Consider the following 27,221-nt stretch of genomic DNA (forward strand, 5'->3'; position numbering starts at 1 on the left):
CCTGAGTTCCTTCCAAAAGCTGGGTGAGATTTTTATTTATACAAGCTCACATATATACCTCTTTTCCTCAGCCTAGTGTACATTAGGTGTCCTTTGTGCACTATTTTATTTAAACAAAACATGGTTATTTTGAGTATTCCCCTAGACTTCGCATTTTTGCTGCTGAAAATTCAAGGGGTAAAACTATCTCAACCCACATAATATTAAAACGGGCACTGTTGGGTTGCATTAAATTAGCATAGGGATAGGTAAGCTAGACTTTTCTACTTTTTTTTGCATTCTAGCAGGGCTCAGAAAACCCTTGTATTTTGCCTGAGGAGTATCCCTTCATATGGCAGAGTTGCATCTGCTACTTGGAGTAGGGTTCATAACACAACTTGATTGTTTGGACATCTTGTTCAGATGCCTGTTTTGGTATAGACTCTTTGGGTAGATTAGCAGCACTCTCCTCCTTTTGGTGCATTACTTGTTACATTGCATGTTAATCAGCCCAAGTGTAACACATAGAGAAGCATTCAAAGAAAAAAAAAGTGATTTACCTGTTTGTAATTGGAAGTCATTGAGATGCATTGTCTTTGTGTATTCCAGAACTCATGCTGCTTTGCTTGATGCTGGTCAGTCAATTAATATAGTCTTGGGAGTTCAAAAATATTAGTTGCTCTTCCTCCTGTTACATGCTGTCTGTAAGAGAAGTTTCTAAGGCAAGACAAAGCATTCCATTGTGTGGTGTCTTGACTACATGCACACCAAAGTGCAACATAGATAGCACAACATACTGAATTTCAGTCATAAATATATGTGACTCTATGTTATCATGACATAGGTTTTTAAGGAAGAAAATCAGGAGGGAGCATTAACTCCTGTATCCCAGCACAAAGATGAAAATTGACATATGCAATGGGAGGGAAACAGATTTGGTAGAATCTGTTACGTCCAATTAATCTGAGGGTGGTGTCTCCAAAACCAAACATTTACATTCTAGGATGAACAGCATCCACCCTTTAAAAAATATAAGAGGAGAAAAGTTATCCAGTAAAAACTTCTCAAAACAATAACATTCTGGTTCAGTATGAACAGGAAGCTGTTCTAGATTCAATCAGTTGTTTTCTTTTTTCTTGCATTTTAATCTGTAATTGCTGTTTAGCCTATGTTGTTCTGGGAATAAGCATAGGGATGTATATCAGATGCCAGTGGCCCAACTGGGAGAAATATCTTAGGCAAGCAAGAGTTAGGATTTATTTAATTTTTAATTGGTTGCAAGTAAAATTCTGAGGAGAGATTTTAAGTTTTTATAAGCTCCATAATGTTTATTTTAGTAAAATAAAGATTCTCTGTTGAAAATATTACATTTATAATTGAAAGAAGTGACTCACACTGAACTTTGGTATCTTTATGAATATGTAAGTTTATACCATGAGTCTGCCAGGTAGAGAGCTAATTGTGAAGACTGTGTCAGGAAATAGATATACTTGAAAAATATGTGTGTTTAATTCTGACTCTTGTGACCTGTCTCAGCATTGTTGCTACTTCCAAGCTCTGGAAAGCATGATATCTACTGAAGTGTAAGGGTAGCACAGTGCAGCAGCATCTACTCATGTGCAGCCACCAGATTAATTTCCTCTGCCTATTCTGGGAAGGCATAAGTGGTAGCAACACAAGCTGGAGGAAGCATTGCACTCAAAATAAGCACATGGACCATTACTGTCTTTGTCACTGTGTGGATTCTCATAATTCATCTGAAGTTACAGACAGCTTTGTCTTCATTAGGTTTTATCTCAAGTTTGTTAACTTGCATTAATAATACCTCTCTTTCCTTTTTTTTTCCCGCTGCCCCAAAAGATTTCTACTAGCTACCTTCTCTCTGAAGCTTTTGCCAATCTCATCTCTCCTACTTTCTTTCTATTTAACAAGTTACCTTAAAATTGTGACTCCCAATCGTAGTGCTTTGGCTACTATATGCATAGCCAGTGTTTGTATATCTCGTCTACATCCTGCCTACTCACTTGCATAGACTGGACATACTTAAGCAGTATAATTCAGTGTCTCTTTTTTTTTCTGGAACAAGGATAATTATCATGAAAAAGAAGCAGTTGTGTATGGGAAAACTAATTTACCACAATACCTGCCAAAAATATCAAGTTTGGAATAAAGGCTGAAAAACTTTGAAATGAAATGGAGAGACTGAAATGGAAATTAAATTAAATGGAGTGATCTTGAATCTGAAGAGGGATCTTGAATTGGAAGCATAGAAGACTTCCGGTGGGGTCTAACCTGTAAATTAGGAATTTAAGGAGCAGCCAAAAAAATGCTTGGACTGACTCAAGTCGTATTTTCATTAGTTTGTTTATAAATTCAAACTAGAAGATAGATTGAATGTTAACTTTTCACAGGGATCATGTCTTAGATACTTGGAAGAGTAGCCTGCTCACAGAAATATTTTAAAATTGCAAAATTTGGCTGAATAACAGTCAGTATTCCCAAGCTGCAACTTCAGACACTTCTTTTTAGAACTAACTGTAAAGATATTTCTATATGCAGTTATTACAACTCATATCGTGGAATGATATGGAATGAAGCTCCACTCTGAAAAACTCCAACTAGTACAAAATGAAGCACAAAAACAGCAGACAATAAATTATCCCACTGCTCTGCTCTCTCTACCAGTTTCTATTGATTACAGAGCCCTAGTCACTGTCTCTGTCCTGATACTATAAGCGATTCATGAGATTCTTCCAACATAAGTGAAAGGTTGCTTCTCCACATTTGGAGAATGATTTCATAGATTTTCAGGGTCAGAAGGGACCTTAGTAGACCATCGCGTCCGGCCCCCTGCCCTGGGCAGGAAAAAGTGGTGGGGTCAAATGACCCCAGCCAGGTGTATGTCCAGTCTTCTCTTAAAGACCTCCAAGGTAGAGGAGAGCACCACCACACTTGGATGCCCATTTCAGATTCTAGTAACCCTTACTGTAAAGAAGTTCTATCTTATTCTAGCCTAAATCTGCTCTCTGTCAGTTTGTGGCTGTTCTTTCTAGTTACTCCAAGAGGCGCCTTGGTAAACAGAGTTTCTCCTGTTTCTTGCTGCCCCCCCCCAACAAATTTGTAGACGGCCACCAAATCCTCCTCTCAGCCTTCTGTTATGGAGACTGAAGAGATCCATGTCCTTCAACCTTTCCTCACAGGATCTGTCCTGCAGGCTGTTAACCATACGAGTGTCCCTCCTCTGGACCCTGTCAAGGTTACCCATATCCCTCTTGAAATGCAGCGCTCAAAACTGAACTAAGTACTCCAGCTGCTGCCTCACCAGTGCGGCATACCAGGGAAGTATCACCTGCTTTGACCTGTTCGTGATACACCAGTTAATGCATGATAGAGTGGAGTTATCGCTATTGATCACTTTGTCACATTGTCAACTCATGTTCATCTTTGAGTCAACTATGCTTCTGAGATACCTTTCTGCTTCTGTGCTGCTTAGAAAGTCATCTCTCAATCTATTGATCTCCCACAACAGTGATATTTCACCAGATCAATGAAACTCTCAACCAGTAGGTGAAAATTGTGAGTATAGTGGCATATCACACATTGGGTGATAAGTCTTTTGTGGGTCCTCCAGCATCCAAAGGGGCACTGCTTCCTCCCCCGCCTCACTAGCCACCTATCTGCATGGGGAGAGAGATCATCATTGGGACTAGGACTCCTGAGGGGCTCTCCTTCCCAGAAACTTGGTAACCCCCAAACCTGGCAGCCTTTCCTGCCTTTTCTGCCATGGAGGGACTTTAGGGCATAGCACTTTAAAATGCTAGCTTACAGGGAGCCAGGTTGCACATGCAATTTTTAGGCATCCTGGGGTCCCAGGGCTCCAGGATTTCTAAAAACTGCAGTCCCAGGGCTATCCCAAAGCAAGCTAACAATCAGCTGATTGTTGGGCCCAGCCCCATATAACTCAGGGTCTCAAGCCAGCCCCAGGATTGTCTGGAGACAGCTTTGATAATCATCTGATTCTTGAGCCTAGCCCCAGACAGCCCAGGGTCTGGAACCTTCTGTGGGCTAAAGCTTACAGGGAGCCTGATGAAAGCTAAAGGCAACCCTGGGTCTGAGACAGTCACACCCTGATTGGGATTGGAGGAATTATACCATCCCAATGTGCAGCAAGAGTAGCAAATGTGGCAAGTGACCAGCTTGGCTTAGCAGAGAACTCTTCAGTGATCTTAAATACAAAAGGGAAGCTTACAAGAAGTGGAAGCTTGGACAAACAACTTGGGAGGAGTGTAAGAATATTGCTCAGGAATGCAGGGATGAAGTCAGGAAGGCCAAAGTGCAAGTGGAGTTGCAGCTAGCAAGGGATGTGAAGGGTAACAAGAAGGGTTTCAAGAAGGGTTTCTACAAGTATGTTAGCAACAACAGGAAGATCAGGGAAAGTGTGGGTCCCTTACTGAATGGGGGATGGGATGATTAATAAAAGGCTAAAGTACTTGCCTTTTTTACCTCAGTCTTTAAAGGCAAGGTCAGGTCCCTGACTATTGCACTGGGCAGCACAGTTTGGGGAGGAGGTGAGCAGCCCTCAGTGATGAAAGGACAAGTTAGGGACTATTTAGAAAAACTGGATTTGTACAAATACATGGGGCCAGATGCAGTGCATCCATGGGTATGAGGGAATTGGTTGATATGATTGCAGTGCTGCTGGCCATTATTTTTTAAGACTTTTGGTAATTGGGGGAGGTCCCAGATGATTGGAAAAGGACAAATATAGTGCCCATCTTTAAGAAAGGAAAGAAGGAGAATCCAGGGAACTATAGACCAGTCGGCCGCACCTCAGTCCCCAGAAAAATCAAGTTGCAGGTCCTCAAAGAATCCATTTCTAAGCACTTGTAGGAGAAGAAAATGATCAAGAACAGTCAGCATGGCTTCACCAAGGGAAAGTCATGCCTGACCAACCTGATTACCTTCTATAATGAGATAATTGGCTCTGTAAATGTGGGAAAAGCAGTAAGCATAATATACCTTGACTTTATCAAGGCTTTTGATACCATCTCCCACAGCATTCTTGCAAGCAAGCTGAGGAAGAATGAGTTGGACGAATGGACTGTAAGGTGGATAGAAAGCTGACTGGATTGTCAGGCTCAATGGATAGTAATCAATGGCTCAATGTCTAGCTGGCAGCCAGTGTCGAGTGGAGTGCCCCAGGGGCCAGTCCTGGGGCCAGTTTTGTTCAATATCTTTATTAAGGATCTGGAAGATGAGATGGATTGCACCCTCAGCAAGTTCACGGATGCCACTAAACTGGGGGGTGTAGTAGATGCACTGGATGATAGGATTCAGAGTGACCTAGACAAATTGGAGGATCAAGCCAAAATAAATCTCATTAGATTCGACAAGGAAAAGTGCGAAGTCCTGCACTTAAGATAGAACTATCCCATGCACTGCTACAGCCTGGGGACTGACTGGCTAATCAGCTACTCTGCAGAGGGACCTGGGGGTTACAGTGGACAATAAGATGGATATGAGTCAGCAATGTACCCTTGTTGCCAAGAAGGGTAACAGCATACTGGGCTGCAGTAGAAGCACTGTCAGCAGATCAAGGGAAGTGATTATTCCACTCTTTTCTGCACTGGTGAGGCCACATCTGGAGTACTGTGTCCAGTTTTGACAGTCCAGCAGAGAGCAACAAAAATGGTTGGGGACTAGGGCATGTGACTTATGTGGAGAGGCTGAGGGAACTGGGTTTATTTAGTCTGCAGAAGAGAAGACTGAGGGGGAATTTGATAGCAGCTTTCAACTACCTAAAGGGTGGTGCCCTAGAGGATGGAGCAAGACTGTTTTCAGTGGTGACAGATGACAGAACAAGGATCAATGGTCTGAAGTTGCAGCAAGGGAGGTTTAGTTTGGATATGAGGAGAAAAATTCTCACCAGGTAGGTTGTGAAGCACTGGAACAGGTTACCTAGAGTGGTGGTGCAATCTCCATCCTTAGAGGTTTTTAAGGCCCGTTTTGAGAGAGCCCTGGCTGGAATGATCTAGTTGGGGATGGTCCTGCTTTGAGCAGGGGGTTGGACTAGATGACCTCCTGAGGGCCCTTCTAACCCTAATTTTCTATGATTCTATGATATGTTCCATCCCAAACATCATACCTCCTGCCATGCACATCTGGTATAGCAGGAGGCATAATGTTTTGGATGAGGCATAAAAGTCCTCTGATCCCAATCGTGCCATTATTTTAACATCTAGCATGGGCCTAGTAGACAGAACTTCCCCAGGCCCTGGGCCAAAACTATAGGACTCAATCCCATAAGGTACTAAGATGACTAAAGGCTTCTGTAGAGTCAAACTAAATGTAAAACTCGGGGGGGTATTTACCATCCCCAGAATTTTTTTGGTTTGTTATTGTCATATTGCTATTCTTCAGATGTTTTCAAAGTTTGATCCTATTTCATTTTTAGCTTTCTGAAGAGCTTCATAATATGTTTCGTGCTCTAAGTTGCAGTTATTTGATGGGATCATAATGGAAATATTAGGTGCCTGAAAAAGAGTCAAATATGTGGCAAACCAATCTTTGGTAGGGTCTCAATAGCTAGGGAACATCTGTGGCTACCAGTAATGATTACTGGACCCTTCCACTTACAAGGCCAAATAGAAAAAGATTACTTCACAGGGATTAAGTACATTCTGGTGGGAAGTGTGCTGTTTGCCTTGCTGTACATGACCCTCTGTTCAATCAATGACAAAAGAGCATGAGTTTTGATGTTAGAGAATGATGTCTGATTTATTTTTCTAGCTGTAATTTGGTGACAAGTCCTTAAGATATTGAACCTGGATTCTCTCACTCTGGTGGATTTTTTTTTAACTTGGGGTGAGAGAGGAATCTTGAGAATCTCTTTGGAAATAATAGGAGCAAAAGGAATGTAATCTCTCAAGCCAGAAAAATCAACAAGGGTTTTCCAGTTGTGTGTGATAATCCCACTGAAGTAGGTATAAGCTATGTGTGTATCAGTAGGCAAAATATAATTCCAGATGAAGTGAAGGAAAAAGAATATGCATGGATCTCTTTTTTGTACTTGGATCCCTTGCTGCACCTAGAGTCTTAGCTTGCAGTCGTGGCTATGAGTACCTTTCACCATTTCCATCTGCTACCTTTCACCATATCCACGCCTTCATAATATCGAGGCTAAATTACAGCAATGCACTTATGTGGGGCTGCCCTTGAGAACTGCCTGTAGGCTACAGCTGGTGCAGAATGCAGCAACCTGCTTTCTGATGGACACAGGTCACAAGGAGCACATTACTCCAGTGCTCCAGAGTCCGTGCTGGCTTCCTGTAGCTTGTTGGGTACAAGTCAGGGTGTTAGTCTTGACCTATAATGCTCAAAATGGCCTGGGTCCTGTGTACCTCAGGAACTACCTCCTCCTTCATGCTCCATCAAAATCCTTAAGGTCAGCCAAGAACAATCATTTCTGTCCTAAATTCACTTGGCCAAAACACTTGGGATGCCATTCTTGATTGTTGCTCCTAAGTTCTGGAACTCCCTTCCACTTGAGGCCCACCAGAGCCCAAGCCTGGCCATCTTTCAGAAGTAGTATAAGACCTTCCTATTTGGTCATGCTTTTAGCAGCTGGGGTTACATTTTCAATATTCTTTGGGGAAGTTTTTTATTATTTTATCTGTTTTCATGACTTTATTATTGCAAGCTACCCTGAGACTTTATGGAGAAGGCAGCATAGAAATCAAAGAAAGAAATCATGTTGGGACAAGTATGATCTTGGAAACAAAGTAGTCTTATATGGGTCTCTGAAAACTGATAAGACCCCCATTGATACAGATGGTCTGCCTTGAATCAACAAAAAAGGTGGTTTATCCTGTTTTTTGTAAATGATTCAGGTTATTAAATGAAGAATCTGTTGGTCAGCAGAATATATCAAACTGATTCCAACCCAGTTAAATAAATAATCTGAAGAGCCATCTTCCCACCATTTCTTCCATACGTTCTCACTTTACATTCACCCATTCAAGGCAACGGACATTATAAAAGTATATATAGTTAACTGTGTTCACACTGTGATTATAATATTGTATGACTTAGTTTACCTCCTTAGCCTATGCACAAAGAAGGAGAGGTTAAGGTACAAGGTTGACTACAGGATAGAGAAATACACCTTTAGCATTAGCAGTCTTGAATGGTTATGTTAGCATACTGATGGAGATGAGATGGCCAACCTCCAGGGGTACAAACAGGACAAAAGGGAGAGCAGGCTAGAAAGTCTGGGGCCAGAAAATTCAGGGGGAATGAGAAAAGGTAAAAGATCTCTGGGGAGCTGGATCAGACTAGAAGGGAACAGCTGAGTATCTTTGGGGGTGATCAGGGCTGTGGAGACTGGATTCAGGACACAGCAACTGCTTGTCCCCTTTGGAGGGGACAGAGAACCTCTAGCCAGCTGGACTCTGCCCCAATAAATGCTTTTACTGACAAAAGTGTCTGCTATGCTGCTTGGAACTGTGGATTGCACGGGTCACCCATGAGTGACTGGTGCCTCCCGAGTCTGGGGGGGCACCAGATTGCTGGGGGGGGGCAGCCGCCAATTGGCAAAAAGGAGAAGGGGGTCCCCCAGCAGCCGATTGCCAAGCCAATGGCGAAACCGGAAATGCACTTCCGCTGGCACTTCCGGTTTCATAGCTGGTGCTTCCAGGGGGTGCACAGCTGATCTCAGGGGGTGTACGTGCACCCGTGTGCACCCCCTACGCATCACCAGTGGGGTCACCCCAAGAGAAGGGGAAGTCCTTCTCTCAGAAGAAGACTTGGATGCTAACTCCCGTAATCAAGAACACAGAGAACGAGGGGGATGAGGGTCTGCAAGGCCAGAGTCTCGGAGTGGAAAGGAGCTAAGACTCTTCCCTTTCTCTAGAATCTAAGCATGGAATGGATTCAAGAGTACTCTTAGAGACCAGACAAGGCTCCACTGGTCCCAAGCAAGCCCCCGCTTGGGGGGCTTTAACAGTACCTCACTATATGCTCTAAATCCAGTTACTTCAGGGCCGGATTAACCCTTTAGTGGGCCCTAGGCAAACAAACTCATGGGCCCCTACTTTTTTCACTCAATAATTATAATATGTAAAATAAGTAAAAGTAGGCCCCTTCTTCACTTAGGGCCCTAGGCATATGGCTAGTTTGCCTATGCATTAATTCAGCCCTGGTTGGTAACCCTCACACCAATACATCAGCGCACCCATGCCCCATCAATTTTTCAACTCCTTTTAGTGCCACATCAGAGTTTTTTTCTCCTTCTTCCAATCCCTGAGTTCTCCAAGCCCCCCTCATTCGTGTATCCTTTGCAGACGCTTTCTAAATCCTCAGTTTCAGATGTGTGGGAAAATAGCAGGTCATATTGTTTCCAGATGACAAATAATCTTGACAGAATTAAAAAAAAAAAAAAAAAGAAGAAGAATCTCCTAATATCACTTCTCTGTTTAAGTAAATGCTGTAGTTGCCACAGTGTTAGATATTTGTGGAATAAAGAAGAATCTATAGGGATATCACCTAATAGAATGGACTTTCAGCCTAAATGTCTTGTGCTTAATTTCATCCGAATACTCCTAGTTATTGCTATCTTGTACCATCCTAAGCAATTTATCACTCTCTTTGGTATTTAAGCTTTTACCATGCTGTGCTTCACAATGGCTACCATCGCTTCCAGCTGTTGTTTCAACTATATTGCAGAAATGGCTATCATATCCCCTCCAGCTGCTGTTCCTACTAGATTGCAGAAATGGCTATTGCATTCCCTCCAGTGGCTGTTCCTGTTGGGCTGCAGAAATATGTTTCTCCTGAAGCAAAAAAATTTTGGTTTCCAAAAGCATTTCAGAATGGCCTATTTAAATATAAGTGTAAGATTTTAGTGTATTAAAGGAGAGGCAGCAATCCTCTTCTGCTCCATACCGATTCTACCCTGACACACATCTGAGCAATTTAGTTAAGAAATGTTGATGGCTATATTAATAGTTCCTTTGTAGTCGTGAACCAGATTCATCATCCTGAACCTTGGTCACATAGGGAAAGTAGTAGATATTCTAAAGAAACTTATAAAGGTTTTAAAATCTCTAACAGAGCAATAGCTATGCACTTTGTGAAATGAATTGGCATAAAAAGTCAAATTGCACAGAAGGCAATCTAAATTCCATATTTTTGGGTATGATCTCTTATCTCTTCCTAAAAGGGAGGCTACGGCCAGAGCAATGTCAGCAATCCAGAGGAGGTATTTGCAGATGCACTTTGCATGCATAGTATGCATGTATGTAAGAGTGAGCACGTGCACATAACTCTCTTTCAGTGTGTAATGCAAATAAGTATCTTTCTATTCTGTCTCCTGTTTCAACTTAGAGATCTGTTTGGTAATTTCAGTTGCATAATGAATATATCTAAAAGATTTTAAATGATTGCCTCAAACTGGGTAAGTGGTACGTATATAGAGAGACAACTTGAAGTTTGAATTGTGTTTTAGAAACAGTTAGCAAGTGTGTCAAAATACTGTACAAACATTGTAAGCTATGGAATTAATTAACAGCAGGCTTAAAGACTGAGTACAGCCCCTTTTAAAAAGCGTTCTGATGCTGTATGAAAGCTTGACTGTTTGCATCTGTTACTAATTACTTAATTCTTGTGATACATCTGTTTTAAGTTGTGGAAAGTTATGAGTCATATTCCATAGTTGAAGATATACCAAAATAACACATCTTATTGAAAATGATTTTACAAGCAGCATGTACAACATAGCACAATAAATGGTGTTATAGACATCAACCGTGGAAATAGCCATTATGCCTCCCTTCTAAAAGAATACAGCTTCAGCCTTCTTGGAAAATGAACACAACTGGAATGGATTTATACCTGTTTAGCAAAGGGGCTGATAATGCCTTTTTCTGGTAAGACTGACAAATGCTGGCAAAAAGAGTTATTTCTTCATATTTTAAACATTAGACGCTTATTTTACATCAAAATGTATTAAAGCAATATTTTATTCTTACCAAAGAGAATAAAAACAAGAACCAAGGGAAATGTCTTATCATTTATTAAAGATGGAGGTTCAGTACATTCATGAAAAAAATACTCTGCCAGCCATTAGTATTGAGAGGTTCCTGGAAAGAAAATGCCAGATACTGAAGGGCTTTTTGAACTAGTAGAGAACCTGTGGCTAAAAATGAAAGCCAGGCAAGCTTTTAACAGGGAAGGTGATCAACTATTGAAATAAGCTATCAAAAGAAGTAATGGATTGTCCATCTCTCAATTAATTCTTCTAATCAAGACTGGATGTCTTTGCCTTATGCTTTAAGGCAGTGGTGCTCAACCTATTTGGCTGGCAGGCTAGATGGGCAGAGCCTGTGCTGTCCGCAGGCCAGATACGGCTGATGTTCCCGATCCAGCATAGGATGGTTGCGACAAGGCCCCATTGTGATGCACAGAGGTGGGTAGGCTTCAACCTGGGCCCACACGGCCCAGCCCCAACCTGACCCCAGGGGGTATGGCCAATCCCATGAGGGGAAGAGGGCCCAGCCCCAACCCACCCCTGGGGGGGGGCATGGCTGAGCCCCACAGGGGAAAGGGGGCATGGCCCAGCCTTAACCCAATCTCAGAGGGGAAATGGGGCTTAACATGGCCCCGCAGGGATGGGGGGGAAGTGGGCTTGAGCTGGCCCCAACCCATATCCATTGGGTAAAGGGGGAAAGAGGGTGTGACCCAGCCTTAACCCAGCCCCATGGGGGAGAGGGAACTTGACATGGCCCCGCAGGGGTGGAGGGGGAAGTAGGCTTGAGCTGGCCCCAACCCAGCTCCATTGGGGAAAAGGGGCATGGCTCAACCCCATCCAGCCTGAGGGGAGAGATATGGTCCAGCCTCATTCAGCCATGGGGCTGGGGCGGGGGGAAGGGGTGTGACCTGGACCCTGGCGTGGAGCTCAGGATTTGGGAATTTGGCAACTGGGGAGGGTGGCCATATTTATTGCCACCAGCCCCCTGCCACCGAATTTCCTGATCCTTGGGCAGCCCCACGGGCTGGATACCTGTGGATCTGTAGGCCATGGAGCACCACTGCTTTAAGCAAATACAATTTCTTGGTCTTAGTACAGAGGAATGTGGATGAAGATTAAACCGCATGACCTTCTGGACTTAACATTTATGAATGTAAAAAGCTGAGGACTCACAATCTAGACAAAGAGACTCAAAAACTATAGGAAAGTGTCTTTGCAGTGATGAAATCAGGATCTTGGTTATGAAAAATTTCTAACCCAACCAATTGCAAAATCTTAATATAAAATTGAAATCAGTTCAGCTCTGTACAAGGTATAGGGAAAACAGCAAGTAATTTCAGGTTATGAAGGTTTTGGAGCAAAGTGTTTTTTTGTCTGATGGCTTAGCTCAAAATGAAATCTCTCTGTATATAGTTATAGCTGAGTAGATAGTTTATTTTGAGCTTAGCTATCAGAGGGAATTCATATATATACAGGGGCAGATCCAGGATTTGCCAAAGGGGGATTCCAACTGCAGGGGTGACTGTACCCACAACTCCCAACCTCTTCCCACCCCCTCTCACTCACAAGTGTGGGCACACCATGCCATGAGAGTCTCTGGGGACTTTTTAAAGTCCCAAAGTAGATAAGAATCCCACTGCCCTTCTCCTCCGTGCTCAGAGGCATGTCCCCTCCCCACCTCCATTTCCCCCACCTACCGCCACTGCTACTGCCCTGCTGCTTCAGAGCCACTCCTGCCTTCTCCAGCCAGGGCTGGGTGGGGACTGGGCTCAGTTAGGATAGCAACAGTGGCAGCAGAAGTGGCAACGGAGTGGGGAGGAAGAGCGTTCCCCCACCCTGCCCAGTCCCCAGGAGCAAGCAGTGAGGGGGAACCCAACCCATCATTGTTACCACAGTCCCCAGCTGAGCCCAGCCCTGGTGCAGCCTGGCTGAAGCTGGCAGAAGCAGCTCTGAAGCTTTCCCCGCCCCAGAGACAGTGGGGAAAACAGCAGTGGCAAGCAGGGAAGGGGGAAAGGAAAGGGGACATGCCTCTGAGCATGCATGGTAAGGGAGGGCACTTCTCTTTACCTGCTTTGGGCACTTCAGAAAAGTCTCCAGAGGCTCCTGTGTGGTGGTCCACACAGAGTGGGGTGCAGCCATGCCACTGCACCCCCTCTGGATCCACTGCAAACTCCAGTTAAGGTTTAAGGTTTAACAGAGCTATAATATGCATAAGCACAAGGAATCCTTTATATAAGGAATTATGTTAGAGAGTGCAATGTGTGTATTAATGGTATTGAGAAGTTGTATGTGACACTGATCAAACCTGAGCATTAGAAAAGTTGATAAGGATTCTTGACATTCTAATGGAGAAACTAAACAAAAGGATAACGATACCTTGACTGCATGGAAAATCAAAGAAAAAAACATTCAAAAGGAATGAGAGGTGAGATAAAATTGAATGTAATGTCAGACATAAGGAAAATATAGATAACAATGGAGAGGAATCAGTCCTAAGATGTGGACTGATAAAACCATATAACTAATCTGCTCCAAAACTTACATAGAAAATGAACAGACACTCCATTTCTCTGCAACAAAGAAATATAGCAAACACTAATGATTCAAGCACTTAAGTGAAGCCTAATTTGGTCAGAAGCACAATTGTGATCTATCTGAGTAAAAGTAGTCCAGAGGAACCAAACAGAACATACATGACCTCTTTTTAACCCTTTAAGTAGAGAAACTGGGGAGAGAAGTGGCTTAAAAGTGTTTTTGTTACTTATTATTAAAAGGCAAAGATATTTATTGTATTCATTTTTTCTATGTGGGCTGTAGTCTCTGACTTGAATAGTTCTTTTTACACTCATGTTTTCAGGCCAGCTCCTCTGCCGGCATATATCAGCATAATTTCATTTAGTGTAGTGGAATGACACTGATTTAAATCCCTCTTGACCAGGCCCTGAATGTTTATATTTCAGATGTACCCAAACCAGACAGCAACACAAAGATTATTCCAAGGAGCCTTGTTTTTGAAGTTTATATAATTGCTACTTTACTTTCTTAGCACCAATATAAAATATGTGGCCTTGTACTTACCCTGGCAAACTTATAGTCTGAAGACATATGAAGTACAATCCTGTGGAAAGCAAGTACAAAATAAAGCTTGATTACAGGGTGCAGAAATCTGGCTTTAAGCCCTGCCCTCCATTAATGACAGGCTGAGATTCTTGTTTTTAGGTGCTTACCGTTTAAAAAAATATTTTGGAAATATGCTTTTTCATTGGAGTTATGCTTTAGGAAACGGGAAGATTTCCAAACTTGACTGCCTGTTATCTTTCTTCTTTATGATCTAGACAGTGGGACATATAGTACCAAAGTGGTCATAAGTTAACCTGTAGGTGGATTTGAAAAGCAATGCCAACATTTTGCAGGAGTTTGGAAAAGGTGACTTTTGGGGAGAAGAAGGGATTTATAATTTATGATTATCAGGTTTCAAGGGCTAACTCTTTAAACTATTATATTCTATGGCATTAGAAAGATGTAGTATTGTTTCCTGTAAATTGGATGAGTGCATTTCTGTAAGATGTTGTCATTTCTTTCACTTTTTATGGAGAAGAGACAACAAATACATTTCAGATCAACACAGGATACATTTCCAAACAATTTTAAAGATCTATGTGGTCCAATAAAAGCTTCTAAAGTGCAGTGAAATTCTAACTTAGTACTTCATAATCAGAGGCTTGAGTAAAGGAAACTAAAGAAACATCAGCATAGCCAACTGTTGATAAAGAATTATGCCTCTGCCTGAGTGCAGCCATGGAATAGTTGTAATACTATTCAGTTGCTGAAAAGAACAGTTTGAAAAAGAGAGCATTATTTATCTTTTCCTCCTTGTAGGATGGCACATTAAATTTATTCTTCTCCCTAGCAATGCCTTAAAATATAATCAATCAATCTGTCACTAAACTGTGGCAAAACTGGAGTACATGAAAGATGTATTCTCTCCATAAAGCCAAGTGGAATTTGGCAGGTTTTCTTTTGTCTAAAGAAGAATATGACATACAGATACTGTACTAAAAAGGAACACAAAGCCCCCTTCTTTCTATTCTCATACTAACAGATTTTGCTTGAGGATGATGAATTTTTAGAAAAATTTGCAATACAAAACTTGTGCACCATACCACACTGAAGTTCTGTTGAGTCACACTGTGAAACTTGCTACTATTGAAAGATGAGGCAAATTCTGTTTTTAGATAATCAAGGGGCTCTGACAGGATAAGTCATCTATTTAAAAAAAAAATAGATCGTTCGTATCTCTTTTGCTGATAAACATCTTGAATTATTTTGTTTAAAAAGAAAGATCTATAAGTGCAGAGTTTTTTTTCTGATTGACCTCCAAGGTATCTTCTACATAGACACTTACCCTCTACCTAAATCCTAAGTCACAAGTCCAAATTGACCCCCAAACTGCTTTGGTGCCTAGTTTCATTAGTTGCTTTCATTTTGGCCTGAAAAGATCTGTGGGTTCATGGAGTTGGGGGTTTTTATGCAGGGGTATCAGCCTTCAATGAGAGGGCAGTCCAGATTTGGATCAGGGACTTCTTTCAGGCTAGACAACCCACATCTAACTCCAGATCATGAGGCTTCAGACAATCGCTACAATCACTGCTGTGTCAGTGCCAGCAGGCAAGGAGATAATGCTGCCACTGCTGAAGTCCCATTGCTATAGGTGCTAACAGAAGCCACAGGGTCCGTACAGCCAGCACCCAGGTGGTGAACACTGCAGATTTTAGTTGCCAATGCTAACACTGCAACTCCAGGAGCTATGGCAAGTGGTTGGCAAGGGGATCGATTACTTTTTGGCTTCTGGTAGCCTCTGCAAAAAGCCCCACGGGCCAGATGATCCACCTCTGATAGCCAGATCTTTTCCATGGGCCATATTATTCTAATGTATAATGCATAGTGTCTCCATACTAAAGGATTAGTCAATTGTGTTTGCCCTATTTACTGCATAGGAAGCCTAGGTTCCTAAGTATGTTAATTAGGTACCTATATTTTAGGTATTGTCATGTATTAGCTATTGTCATGCATAAAATACAAGCTGCATAAATGGAGGTGCCTCAGAGATCATTTAGGATCTGGGCCTCAATTTCCTTTCCACTACTAATGTTATTTGTTTGGTTTGCATTTCATTCAGCTTGGAAAATCAAACTTAAGAGCTGCTAAGTTTTTGACATATTATGCACATTATTTAGTGAGTTTATTTGGAAATAATTTCCACATGCCCATATATTTTAGCATAAAAAAGATCTGACTCTTTAACCATAAGTGCAGATGGTGAGGTTACTCAGACAAATGACAATGACTATCTCCAGGAAATGAAAAATGTCAAAATTCTCTGGAGACAGGAATGGAGCCCTGGTCCCATCAGGCTGTCTGGGAGGTTTCCTGTGGTCATGGACCCTGGAAGTCCTAAATGTCTCTCAGTCTGCATAGGAGGTCTTCTTGTAGATGTGGACCCTGGAAACCCTAGTGCTTCACATTTTGAAATAGGCAGACTCAGAAAAGTAAAAATTTTTGGAAGGTGCTTGGAACCCTTGCTTGGTTCCTATTGTAATTTCAGTAATACTGGTTCATCTCTTCAGAATGCTTCAAAGTCAATGAATCAGCAAATTCCAGTGATAAATATTTTCCTGGTTTGGGGTTTGTTTTTTTTACTAGCTCTAATAATACTCTTCTACTTGGGGTTTTTTAATAAAATATAGAAAGCTTTAGATAAAAGCATTATTTGATTGAAGTAAAAAAATCTTTCATGAGAACAGACCTATTTACAATAGGACTTGTGAAATGCCCTTCTTCCTCCTCTCCTCTTCCTGGGGTGGGGAGGAGAACCTGTCAGTGAACCCAGTCACCAACAGCCTGCCCTCTCCCCTCTTGGGGAAGGAGGACCACCAGGCATGCTGTCAGGGATTGGTGGGCAACTGGTGATCACTGACAAATCAGCAAACACTGGTGCTTTCTTTCACAAGGGCAGCAATGGTCCCTACCACCACAGCAGCGGTAGTCCCTGCTGCCCTAAAGCAGCATCAGCAAGTCCTGCCACCACCACCAGGGCAGCAGCAGCAATTCCTACCACTGCTACTAAAGCAATAGTAGCAATTCCACTTCAACCACAGTGGCAGCAGCAGCAGTCCCTGCCTCTTGAGGCAGCACCAGTCCCCACAGTCACTGTTGGCAGAAGTACTGGACCCCGCTGCACCAGTGAGCAAAGCTGCAGCCTCTGATCCTCAATGGGCTGCAGCAATGCTCCCTGACAAACTGTCATTGAGTCAGTCACCTTCCCTCTCCATCCCTGCTTGGAGGTGGGGTAGGAAGAGCAGAGCTCTGTGGGATGCTGAGAGAGCAAGGAACTTTGTTCTACTGAATTCTTGAGATGTAGGGAATAGGGCATAAAGAAAAGCTGAGTGAGGATCCAGAGCCACCTTTGTGCAGCTGAGTTCAGCTTCTTAAAGCTTGGTCGTAGAGAAGCTTGCAGTGGTGTTGCTCTCATTATCATCAGGTTATTGCAATGGAAATTAGACCATAGAACCCACAGCTACCAAGCAGGGTAAACTAGATGCATGTACTGTTTAGATACAAGTTGGGATGATATACTTGTATTTCAGACCTGTGTTGGAATTGCCTCATGTATTACAATATCAAAATAAAGCACGATTTAAGACTTTGAATGCTGCTTATTTATTAGGGGTCAAGGGATGGAAAGTTTTTATACTCAAAATATATTAATGTTATGGTACACAAATTATTCTGTATGTATTGGTCATAAAGATTTAAAATATCTTTAACACTTTAAGTGACTCTATGTAAGTTGTCACATTTGATGCTTTCAATATTCATTTATTTCATGATATGTAGATTAGTTTAATTATTGGCATTATTGCTACGTGAAGATTTCAAGCTCTAGGCGTTAAGCTGTAGATGTTTTTATATATGCTAGATCTGACAGTGTTGATGTTCTCTTTCAGGAGACACTGATAGACTGGTGTGATGAAAAGGAACTTAACTTGATTTTAACAACTGGAGGAACAGGGTTTGCACCACGAGATGTCACTCCAGAGGTGAGATAGTCCTGGATTTAGAACAGTCTGCCCTTTGGGACAGAAACATCCTCATTTACAGAAATTTCTTTCACTGAGTGCTACATAACAAGGGAGGAGCAAAAGCCGTAGGAAGCACAGTGCAAATGAACGAGTTAAAATTCTGAATCTCTGATTTCAGAGGACCAAAAAGTCTTTTGACTAAATTTTGACAGTACTGAATAGAGTTCCATCCACTACACATAATAAAATTGCTGCAATATTTTGGGATAATGTTTCTAAACACTGCATTTCAATAATGTACAGTTCCATAATGCTAATCCCAGTCACAAATGTAACTTGTGCAAGGCATCCCTTCTATTCTCCTACACTGGCTACAGATACGTACATTACAGCATAAGGGTGAGAAGAGGAAGAGGTACCTCCACAAGACTCTACTGCCTGTTCCACAAATGCTGCCACAGCTGTATCACATTTCCAGGAAAGAAATACAAAGTAAAGGCAAGCAAACTACCTTAAATCTGCTCTCTAGTAACCTTGTGCAATTACCTAGTGATTGCCTAACTGTTACCTAATGATTATGATCGAAGTATTTTAGTGGCAGTAGTCCCAAATTAGATTAATCTGATTGTTAAAACTGAGTTTGTTCATATTTTTCACCTTCACAATCTCATTAGAGGGCAGAGTTGAGGTTGCCTGAGTGCCTTAATTGTATATTTCCTTAATCCATGTGGGTTTAAGTATTGTCATAACTCCAAACTCTTGAGATTTGTAGCTCTTAGCGTTGTGTTGGTTACAACATACCTGTAGTGCTTTCTTCCCCCTTGAGATGTTGATATACAGTGTCAACCTCAAGTGTACATTAAAGTAGGTTTTTGACTGGCAATTTTTTTTAAAGATTTCGTAGATGAAAATTAAACAAGAACCCAAATAGAATGCTAGGGGCAGATTCATCAGGAAGTGAGAAAAATGTGAGGCAACCTGAGCATACTGCTTAGTTAGGCGGGATTTACAGCTGCTTTGCATTATCAAACTAGCCAAAGTTTATTGGTGCATCTGATCCCTAATTTGCAATTGACTTACTGGTTTAGAAGGTATAGGTCCTGTGTGAAAGAAAGGAAAGGGGAGAGCCCAATTCCCAAGTTCTTATGTCCCTACACTCTTAAGGATGAATCTTTACATCTATTTCAGTCTCTCCAGCAATACTCCCTTGTTTACAGAGAAACCAAAGCAGTTAAACCATGGGTAGGTAGCTTTTCAAGTAGTGCTGATCAAAGCTAGTTGTGGGCCATCAAAAGCAATGGCAGTTTAGACAAGTAACCTGCAACTTGGAATGCTTTACACAAGCATGCAGTCTCCCTCCCTCATTGCTTCATTACAATCAATAATACTGTTGAATTCAAATTAGTTATAGTTAGAAGGATAATACTGATGTGTTGAGTTGTCTCAAGTTATGACCGGCCAGCTTAAATGTTATCTGAGCTGTTGAGCTGACGCTTGTTATTGCTCACATTATATAATTATAACATCTAAATAAAAATCAGTAAATTAATTGCAATCTTACCACTTTCCACATAACCAGTGCACAAGTTTTCAATTGATTTTTAGCTGTACTGAAAGTTTGGAGGGTCTGCATTATTTCCTTATTAAAAATCATTGGGGTGTGGGGAGGGTGACTGATACAAAAGATTTCTTAAAGGATCAGTTTTTAAACATTTAACTCAAACCAAGTAACAGATTTATTTATAAATTGTCAAAAAAATCAGTCTATACTTAGAGCATTGTTACCTAAAAGGCTAAATCCCTACTTTCATTAAAAATGAAATTCAGTCTTAACTACGGAGTTTTGATTAGTGTCTCCAATATGCAGTAATTTTAAGGGTTCATTGGAACAGATGTTAAAGAAAACATCAGTCTGTCAGAAATAAAATAACAAGAGGGTGCCAAAGAAAAGACTGTTATTCCAAAATGAATCACTTCTCCTTAGAAATCAGTTGGAGGGTAAATGCACATGAGAAAATCCAGTACCTCAACATGAGATACTCAGATAGTAAGAAAACTTAAATTGTCACAGAAAGTAGAATTAGTATCTGAAGTGAAACTAATTCAGTTAATAGTGAATTAATAAGATCTAGAGTTTTGCATTTCTAAGATGATGGGGGGCATTGTTCTACTGAAGATGTCATCTTTTAGATGTGATTTTTTAAAATCAGTGTTGATCAGTTACAGTAATTGAAAACCATATGGCATTTTTCTCTGCAGTAGAACAGTCATCCCCAGTGTCCTTAGTCCAGGGGTTGGCACTGTTTTCTAGCAAGGGGACTAAAAGACCTAGCTCAGGTCTGAGGCAAGCAAGCATCAACACCCAGCTGCCTCTGCTGCTTCTCCCTGCCACCAGGCTGTGACAGCACAGCACAGGCAGAACTCCCCACCATCAAATGCTGCTGAAGCCACAGCTCCAGGGGTCAGATTTAGCCTGCGGCCAGAGGTCACTGACCTTTGCCTTAGTCCATGGTCAACTTGAATAATTATATTCAAATTTGCTTAATCTAATTTGCTTCTCTAAATTATTGTAGTTTTAAATTGGGCAGGATTGCTTTTCATTTTCTGTCCAGAATTACTGTGTAGTATTGCTAAACATTGTTATTATAAAATTGTTGCTTTCTATACCATATTGTATGGCTAGGTTGATTCCTATATTTCCAGTAAAAATATTACTTAAGATGCATTTAATATTGTAAATAAATATGTTAAATTGAAAAAGCATTCCTAGAATAATATAGTTATTAAAATAAAAGCTCAAAACTCAGGAAATGTATAACTAAGGTTCACAAACAACCTTTCCTCTGACACTGTATCCCCATCTTTACTCCACATATATTTTGGAGTATTACTTAAATCATATGGGTTACTGCAGGTAATTGGAGGCTGAAGATTTTGCAAGTTGACTTGTAATGGTAGATATGGTACCATAAATTATGGACTGTCTATGTGGAGATAAAAAGATGCTTCTCACTATCAGTGGAAAGCTGAATTTGAAGGCAAATCTGTCCTTGTGTCTGTAGGTGTTCCCTAATGGTAATGGTTACATGCAATTTTGTATCTGGAGTATGGTAGTTGATGATACTTCCTATTTCAGTTGGAGCCACAACTCATTGTTGATTTAATCATAGTTCATGAAAACTTTTCTGTTCTTACAGTATGGATACAAATTGGAAATATGGAAAAGGTGTGGTGGATTGGTTATAGGGTGGGTAGGTATAAGGGAATTGTGGTTGATCAATGGATGAGCTTGACATTGGGTCTTACTCGAGATTATCTGTGCTATTAACTTTACCATACATTTCCTAATGTTCAGCCTTTTCCCTAGAACTGCAAAATAATAAAACTAATTATTTAATTAATATGCAGGTGCAGTTTTATCAGAACATCAATTATATTTTGTCTTAAGCTTTGTAGAAAATATTCTAAAGCAATGACATTTTATAATTTATTATAGATCCTTATGTTCCCATCTGATATAAAATATATATTGCTGTATCAATCACTTCATTCAAGGAAAAAGACTCTAGTCTAGACAACCCCTTTATTTATTCTTCCCACACAATTTTTCACATGCATGTCTTTGCAAAATAAGAGCAAATATGTATGTTCCTGCATTCCTTGAAAAATATATTCTTCTGCCTATTTTTTTTTAAATCTCATGCCCGCTCCCATACTTTCCATCCCTGAAATTTCTTGTATGTGTTTGGTGCCTTACAAAATTCACTCTGTCTACCCTCAGAAAAATAACACATTGCCGCTAATAGGTGTCAGCAATTAGTGCAACTAATCTGCAGTTTGGATGCTGTTTAGCTGCATGCATTGCTAAGGGCAAAGCATGTTTAGCTTCACCTCTCTTGACAATTGTCAATACCTGGAATTTTGGGAATGTGAGACCTTTCAAGATGATATGGATGTATGCATATATATCACATACTTTCTAATCCACCAAACAAACACGTATACTTGTATTTTGTTTCTTTTTTCCCATTTTTCTTGATAAGCCTCTTCCTTCTTTGTTTCTATCTGCTTCAAATATTTATATACTGCTTTTATATACATGGAAATATACTTATTCATCCTTAAGATTATCAATGCAAGTTTACATGTTTGAATCTGTCTTCTAAAGTTAACTCCTCTAAACTATTGAAAAATGTTGTTAATTTTCTTTGAACTCCTTCCATAGTTTTCTGAAGGAGGAGGTGATCAGAATGGAACACCATGATCTAAATGCAACCACAAAAGTCTTATATAGAGAGAAAACGTCACTTCTTTTGTGATGTAATCAATCTGTGTAGCAGCCCAAAATTGCACAGCCATTTTTATAACCATTTACTAACCCATGTTTGCTTAGCTTTCTCCAGGCCTGCCAGGTCTCTTTCAGCATTATTGCTTCCCAAGCATCTCTTTTTTTCTCATGTTTTGGTTATTTTTTTTCAAGCTGAATCATATTTTATTTACTGCCCATTTTGTAATCTATTTGTGTCCTTCTGTACCAGTTCTCTGTACCAGGTGGTATTTACAACACCTCCCAGTTTATGTCATCTGCAATTTTTGTAGGTGCTCTATTTACTTCTTCCAGATTTTTCCATGGTCCAAGCATATGTTACTCCAGTCGGTGTCCCCATCACACTCTCACACACAGAGATTTTGATTTATTAAGACACAACTCAAAATAAGCATGCAATTCCTTTTGCCTTTTTATATTCAAACAATTCCTCTCTAGGTCCACAAATTCTCCTACACTACTCCCTTTAGAGACTGAAACATATCTGCCCTTGGTGCAGAGTTCTCAGCCCCCCTGGAAGCTGCACCTAATGTCTTTTAGTTCTGTCCCTAGGTTCCAACAAATTATTTTTCTCTTTATTAACTGGCTTTCAAGATCACAGTAGAGTGGGAAAACCATATCTTCCTTCTCTTGTGGGTCACTGAGTTAGGAACCATGTGAATTATGGTATCAACCTTTACCTGCTCAAACTGTTGACTTCCTGTTTCACAGTGGGAATTCAAGGCTCCCACCCCCCCCCCCCCCATTATATAAAAGCATGTTTTCTATTGTCCATCTTAGTCTTCTCACAGGGTCCATTTTCCTGCCACCCTCCAACTCACTTAGCTGACAACTAACTTGTTGGTCTGGTGTAGTCTCCCGAAAAAAACTGTTATATATGCTGAAAACTGTTCCACTTCCTTTGAGTCTCCCTCTCAAATGAACTATAGGCTTCTTTTATAGATAGTATCTCATCTGATAACTGACCCTGTGGGAACTATAGTTCTTCAAACCCCTTGGAGAAATGTGTAGGCCAACATGTCTGCTCTTAGGCTAAATACAGAGAGTCAAAAAGCCTAAGGCTGAATAGATTAAATCTTCACAGGTTAGTCTAAGCTGCACAGATTGAACTGATAATCAAGTGAACAGACATTCACTTTTGATTCCAGAAATGCAGCTACATGCCTGCAGTAACTTAAGCCAGAAGCTGATGGGGGGCGCTAGAGCACACCTCCCTGCTCAGCTGGTGCAGACAGCTTGGACCAAAGCTAGCTTGCCCGTCCTGCAAAGAGGGGTTTGCGGGGGAGGTGCAAAGAATCCTGGGATACTGGGGGACTGTGAGCTAACTTGAACCTGGAGAGGATCTGGGACAGAATTTAAATAAACCAATTTAACCTAAACCAGTTAAATCTAGTACTGCATCCATCCAGGTTTATCTTATACCAGTTTCAGCCATTTTAAAGGAGTTTATGTGTATTGAATTTCTGTTGCGTTACAGATTTGAACTGATTTTGAATCACTTATACCAGTTTATGTATAATTTCTGTCCCTAGTCTTAAAGAATCCACAATTTGAATGGTATCAGCTGTCCTAAACAACCACTATCTTTCAAGCAGGGTAGAAAAAAACTAAAGGCAGTTATTGTTCCTGGATATTCTTTAGATATTTGTTATGGTATGATTTAAGAACATAAGGATGACTATATTGAATTAAACCAAAGGTCCACCTCATCCATTATCCTATTTCTAACAGAGGCAAGTGGGGGAAGAAGATAAGAAACAGGGCATGTACAGAGTGATCTGTTTCCTACCCTGCATTCCCAGTCACAAACAGACAAAAGATTTAGGAATGTCCTGTGCCTGAGGCTATAATTTATAATAGCCTTTCTTAATTACCTTCTGATGGCTGTGTTTTAGAAATTTTTCAATCTATATGCTAAGATTTTTAGTCAAGCTAATTTGAAATAACTTTTCTATAAATTCCATAAGGTGTTTGACATACTGTATTAAAAATTTTACAAAAAAATTACTTAGATATACTATACTTAATACATTCCCTTAGGCCTCTGGCAGACATGCAAGTAAAGGTGCAGTGGGATGTGATGTGGGATCCCCACAATCACATTTCCTGCCATGCCACATCCAGTATCAGATCCAGTCATGCCTTATTGCCAGTGCAAGTAGAGCCCAGGATCATGGTTCCAGGCTCCCCTTACACATAAGTAGCAATCACCCAAGGCTGGGAGCCCCATCAGCTGATCTGAGCTCCCAGCTGCAGGGGTGCACCATCTTTTTCAAGGTGACCTCATGCATCCCTGTTACTGGGAATTTATTAAGCAATATACCCCTCAGAAAAATGAGCTGAAGATTTATAGGTAAACAGCCATAGTGTTATACAAAGGTCTGATTCAAAGTTACTTCTCTACAGATTTCTAGGCATGGACAAAACAGAAGAGGACAAATAAAATAGTATATGACTAGGAGTAGAGAAGTAATTTTACCTCTGTATATAGCGTTGGTGAGTCTAATACTGGAATGCTGCATACAGCTCTGGTATCTATCTTTTTCAAAAGGATTTTTAAAGATGTGATAGGGTGCAGAAAGTGCTCATAAATATTGTTTGGGGGTTAGAGAAAATGCGTTAACAGGGAAAGACTTAAAGAGTTTATTTTTTTAGTTTATCAAAAAGAAGACAGGGAGGTAATCTGATTACAGTGTATAAATATCTTCATGAAGAGATAATAGTGGGAACGAAAGGGCCCTTTCATCTAGTGGAGAAAGGCATAATAAGAAAGGCATAACAAGGATCAGTCTGGAATCTGAAATCAGATAAATTTAAATGAGAAATTAAACACAAATTGTTAAACACTGGAACAAAATGCCAGTGGAAGTGATGTATTCCCTACCCTTTGATGTCTTCAAATGAATACCTTTGTGGAAAATGTGTCCGTATTTGACTACAACATAAGAAATTGAGCTCAATCCAGTACTTTTGGGTAAACTTCGTTGAGCAGTGCTGTACAGGAAGTCAAGCTAGCTTCCTCCCGGCATACAAATCTATGAAACAACATCAATAAGGTCAGTTGGATCAAATCCATAAGAGAATTTTCAAACTGGACCCTGAAGTTAACAGGTAATCAGTTAAGTATATGAGGGTGAGAGATTGTTATGGTTGCATCTCATTTTTCTTTGGGTATATAAGAAAAATAGTAATACTATGGCAAAAACACCTTTAAAAATCCTTTAGTTCTGTGAAACTGTTAACACGAGGAGGACATAAGGATGCTGACTATCAGAATTTGGACATTTATAGGATTATTTTTTCCTACGTTAAAATGTTTATTAGCCAATCAAGTTGCTTATTTTTATTTTTGCCCATTTTAGATATAGTATTGTTTGCTTTACCTCAGCCTTCACTAGTACCTTAAAATAACAAGCTAATAATAATTTCTGCATGTCTTCACCTTGTATGCAAGAGATTCACAACCCTCTGCAAAAAAAAAAAATGAAAACTTTATAAGATTCAGATGTTTCATACAGAATAAAAAAACAAAACCTGAGATGTCCTATTTTCTGGTCAGTAGTGGATTTAATTTGAATTCAGTGTGTAACATTTTTATTCCAAGGTAACACCAGAAAATGGAACTGAGAAGAAGACTTGGCATATCCCAAGAGCAGATGATTGGATCATTTCCAAACTATTACTGAAACAGTAATAATATTGTAATTTATATATAATTACAGAAAAGCAACAAGAAAGGTTCCTTTGCTACCTGTAGTCTTGCTGTATTTGGGCATGCTTATACTGTAGCCACTGCAGTGAGTAAAACTCTTGTAAGCATACCTGAATTAGCTTTAAACTAACTAGCTTTGGTCCTGCTAACAGGGTCTACACCTCAGTGTGGATTAAATGCCTGAGAACTTACTGAGCATCTTGGGTTGGTTTTGCACCTCTTACTAAACTCTGTTTTGCCTTGCCTACACTGTTAGGAGTATGTAAATTAGTTCGTTTAAAGCTAGTTTGTGTATTCCTGCATCAGTTGCAGAGACTGATAAACAGAGTAAGAAAACTCTATGGAATGCGGTAATAACAATTCATGCCAAAATATCCAACTGAAAGTCTACAGTGGGTGCATCTACATATGCACTTGACTGTGCCGTTGTTACTATGCAGTCATTTGGTACTTTAGGAAGTACTAAATGACTGCACAGTAACTGCCAGTACTGCACAGCCGCTGTGCTGCATGGATCATTTCTGACCCTACTGCACAGCTTGTTGCTACTGCACAGTAGCAGTGGCATCACGGTTCATGCCCACCGACACTGCGTCGCCACAGTAATGAGCTATATCTCCATAGCTCATCACTATGGTGATGTAGCATCTTGTGTAGACGTGCCCAGTCTCTCCATGAACAAATGACTACAAGTATGAATAGAGTGACTGGACAGGACAGTCCCAGATTCCATAGGCTGGTCCCGGCCAGTTGCTCAAAAGCCCTGGGCCAGAATCTGGAGCCTGGAAAAGACAAGACTGAGCAGGATTTGATAACATTCTTTGAATACCTGAAGGGTGATTATAGAAAGGATGGAGATGGACTTTTCTCTGTGGCTGTAAGGGGTAGGACTAGGAGCAACAGACTCAAGCGGGAAAATTTAGGATGGAGATTAGGAAGAGCTGTGAAGGTGTTCAGATATTGGAACAGGCTACCTAGAGAAGCTGTGGAATCTCCATCCTTGGAAACGTTCAAAAGCAGGTTAGACAGACACTTGGCTGGGATGATTTAATCAGGGATGTTCCTGCCTTGAGCAGGGGGCTGGACTAGATGACC

The 27,221-nt window shown here is 40.7% G+C and overlaps 1 protein-coding gene across 15 annotated transcripts in view; it reads left to right on the forward strand.

Annotated features, from left to right (window-relative positions):
• GPHN (gephyrin) overlaps window positions 1–27,221 on the forward strand; it is a 631,726-nt gene that overhangs the window by 351,531 nt on the left and 252,974 nt on the right. For all 15 annotated transcript variants that reach the window (XM_059722870.1, XM_059722873.1, XM_059722869.1 and 12 more), the window contains exon 4: window positions 18,013–18,105. In XM_059722870.1, coding sequence (XP_059578853.1) covers window positions 18,013–18,105 — 93 coding nt within the window. The remainder of the gene's footprint in view (window positions 1–18,012; window positions 18,106–27,221) is intronic.

Source organism: Alligator mississippiensis, chromosome 2 (assembly GCF_030867095.1).
Source record: "Alligator mississippiensis isolate rAllMis1 chromosome 2, rAllMis1, whole genome shotgun sequence".
Taxonomy (NCBI): domain Eukaryota; kingdom Metazoa; phylum Chordata; order Crocodylia; family Alligatoridae; genus Alligator; species Alligator mississippiensis.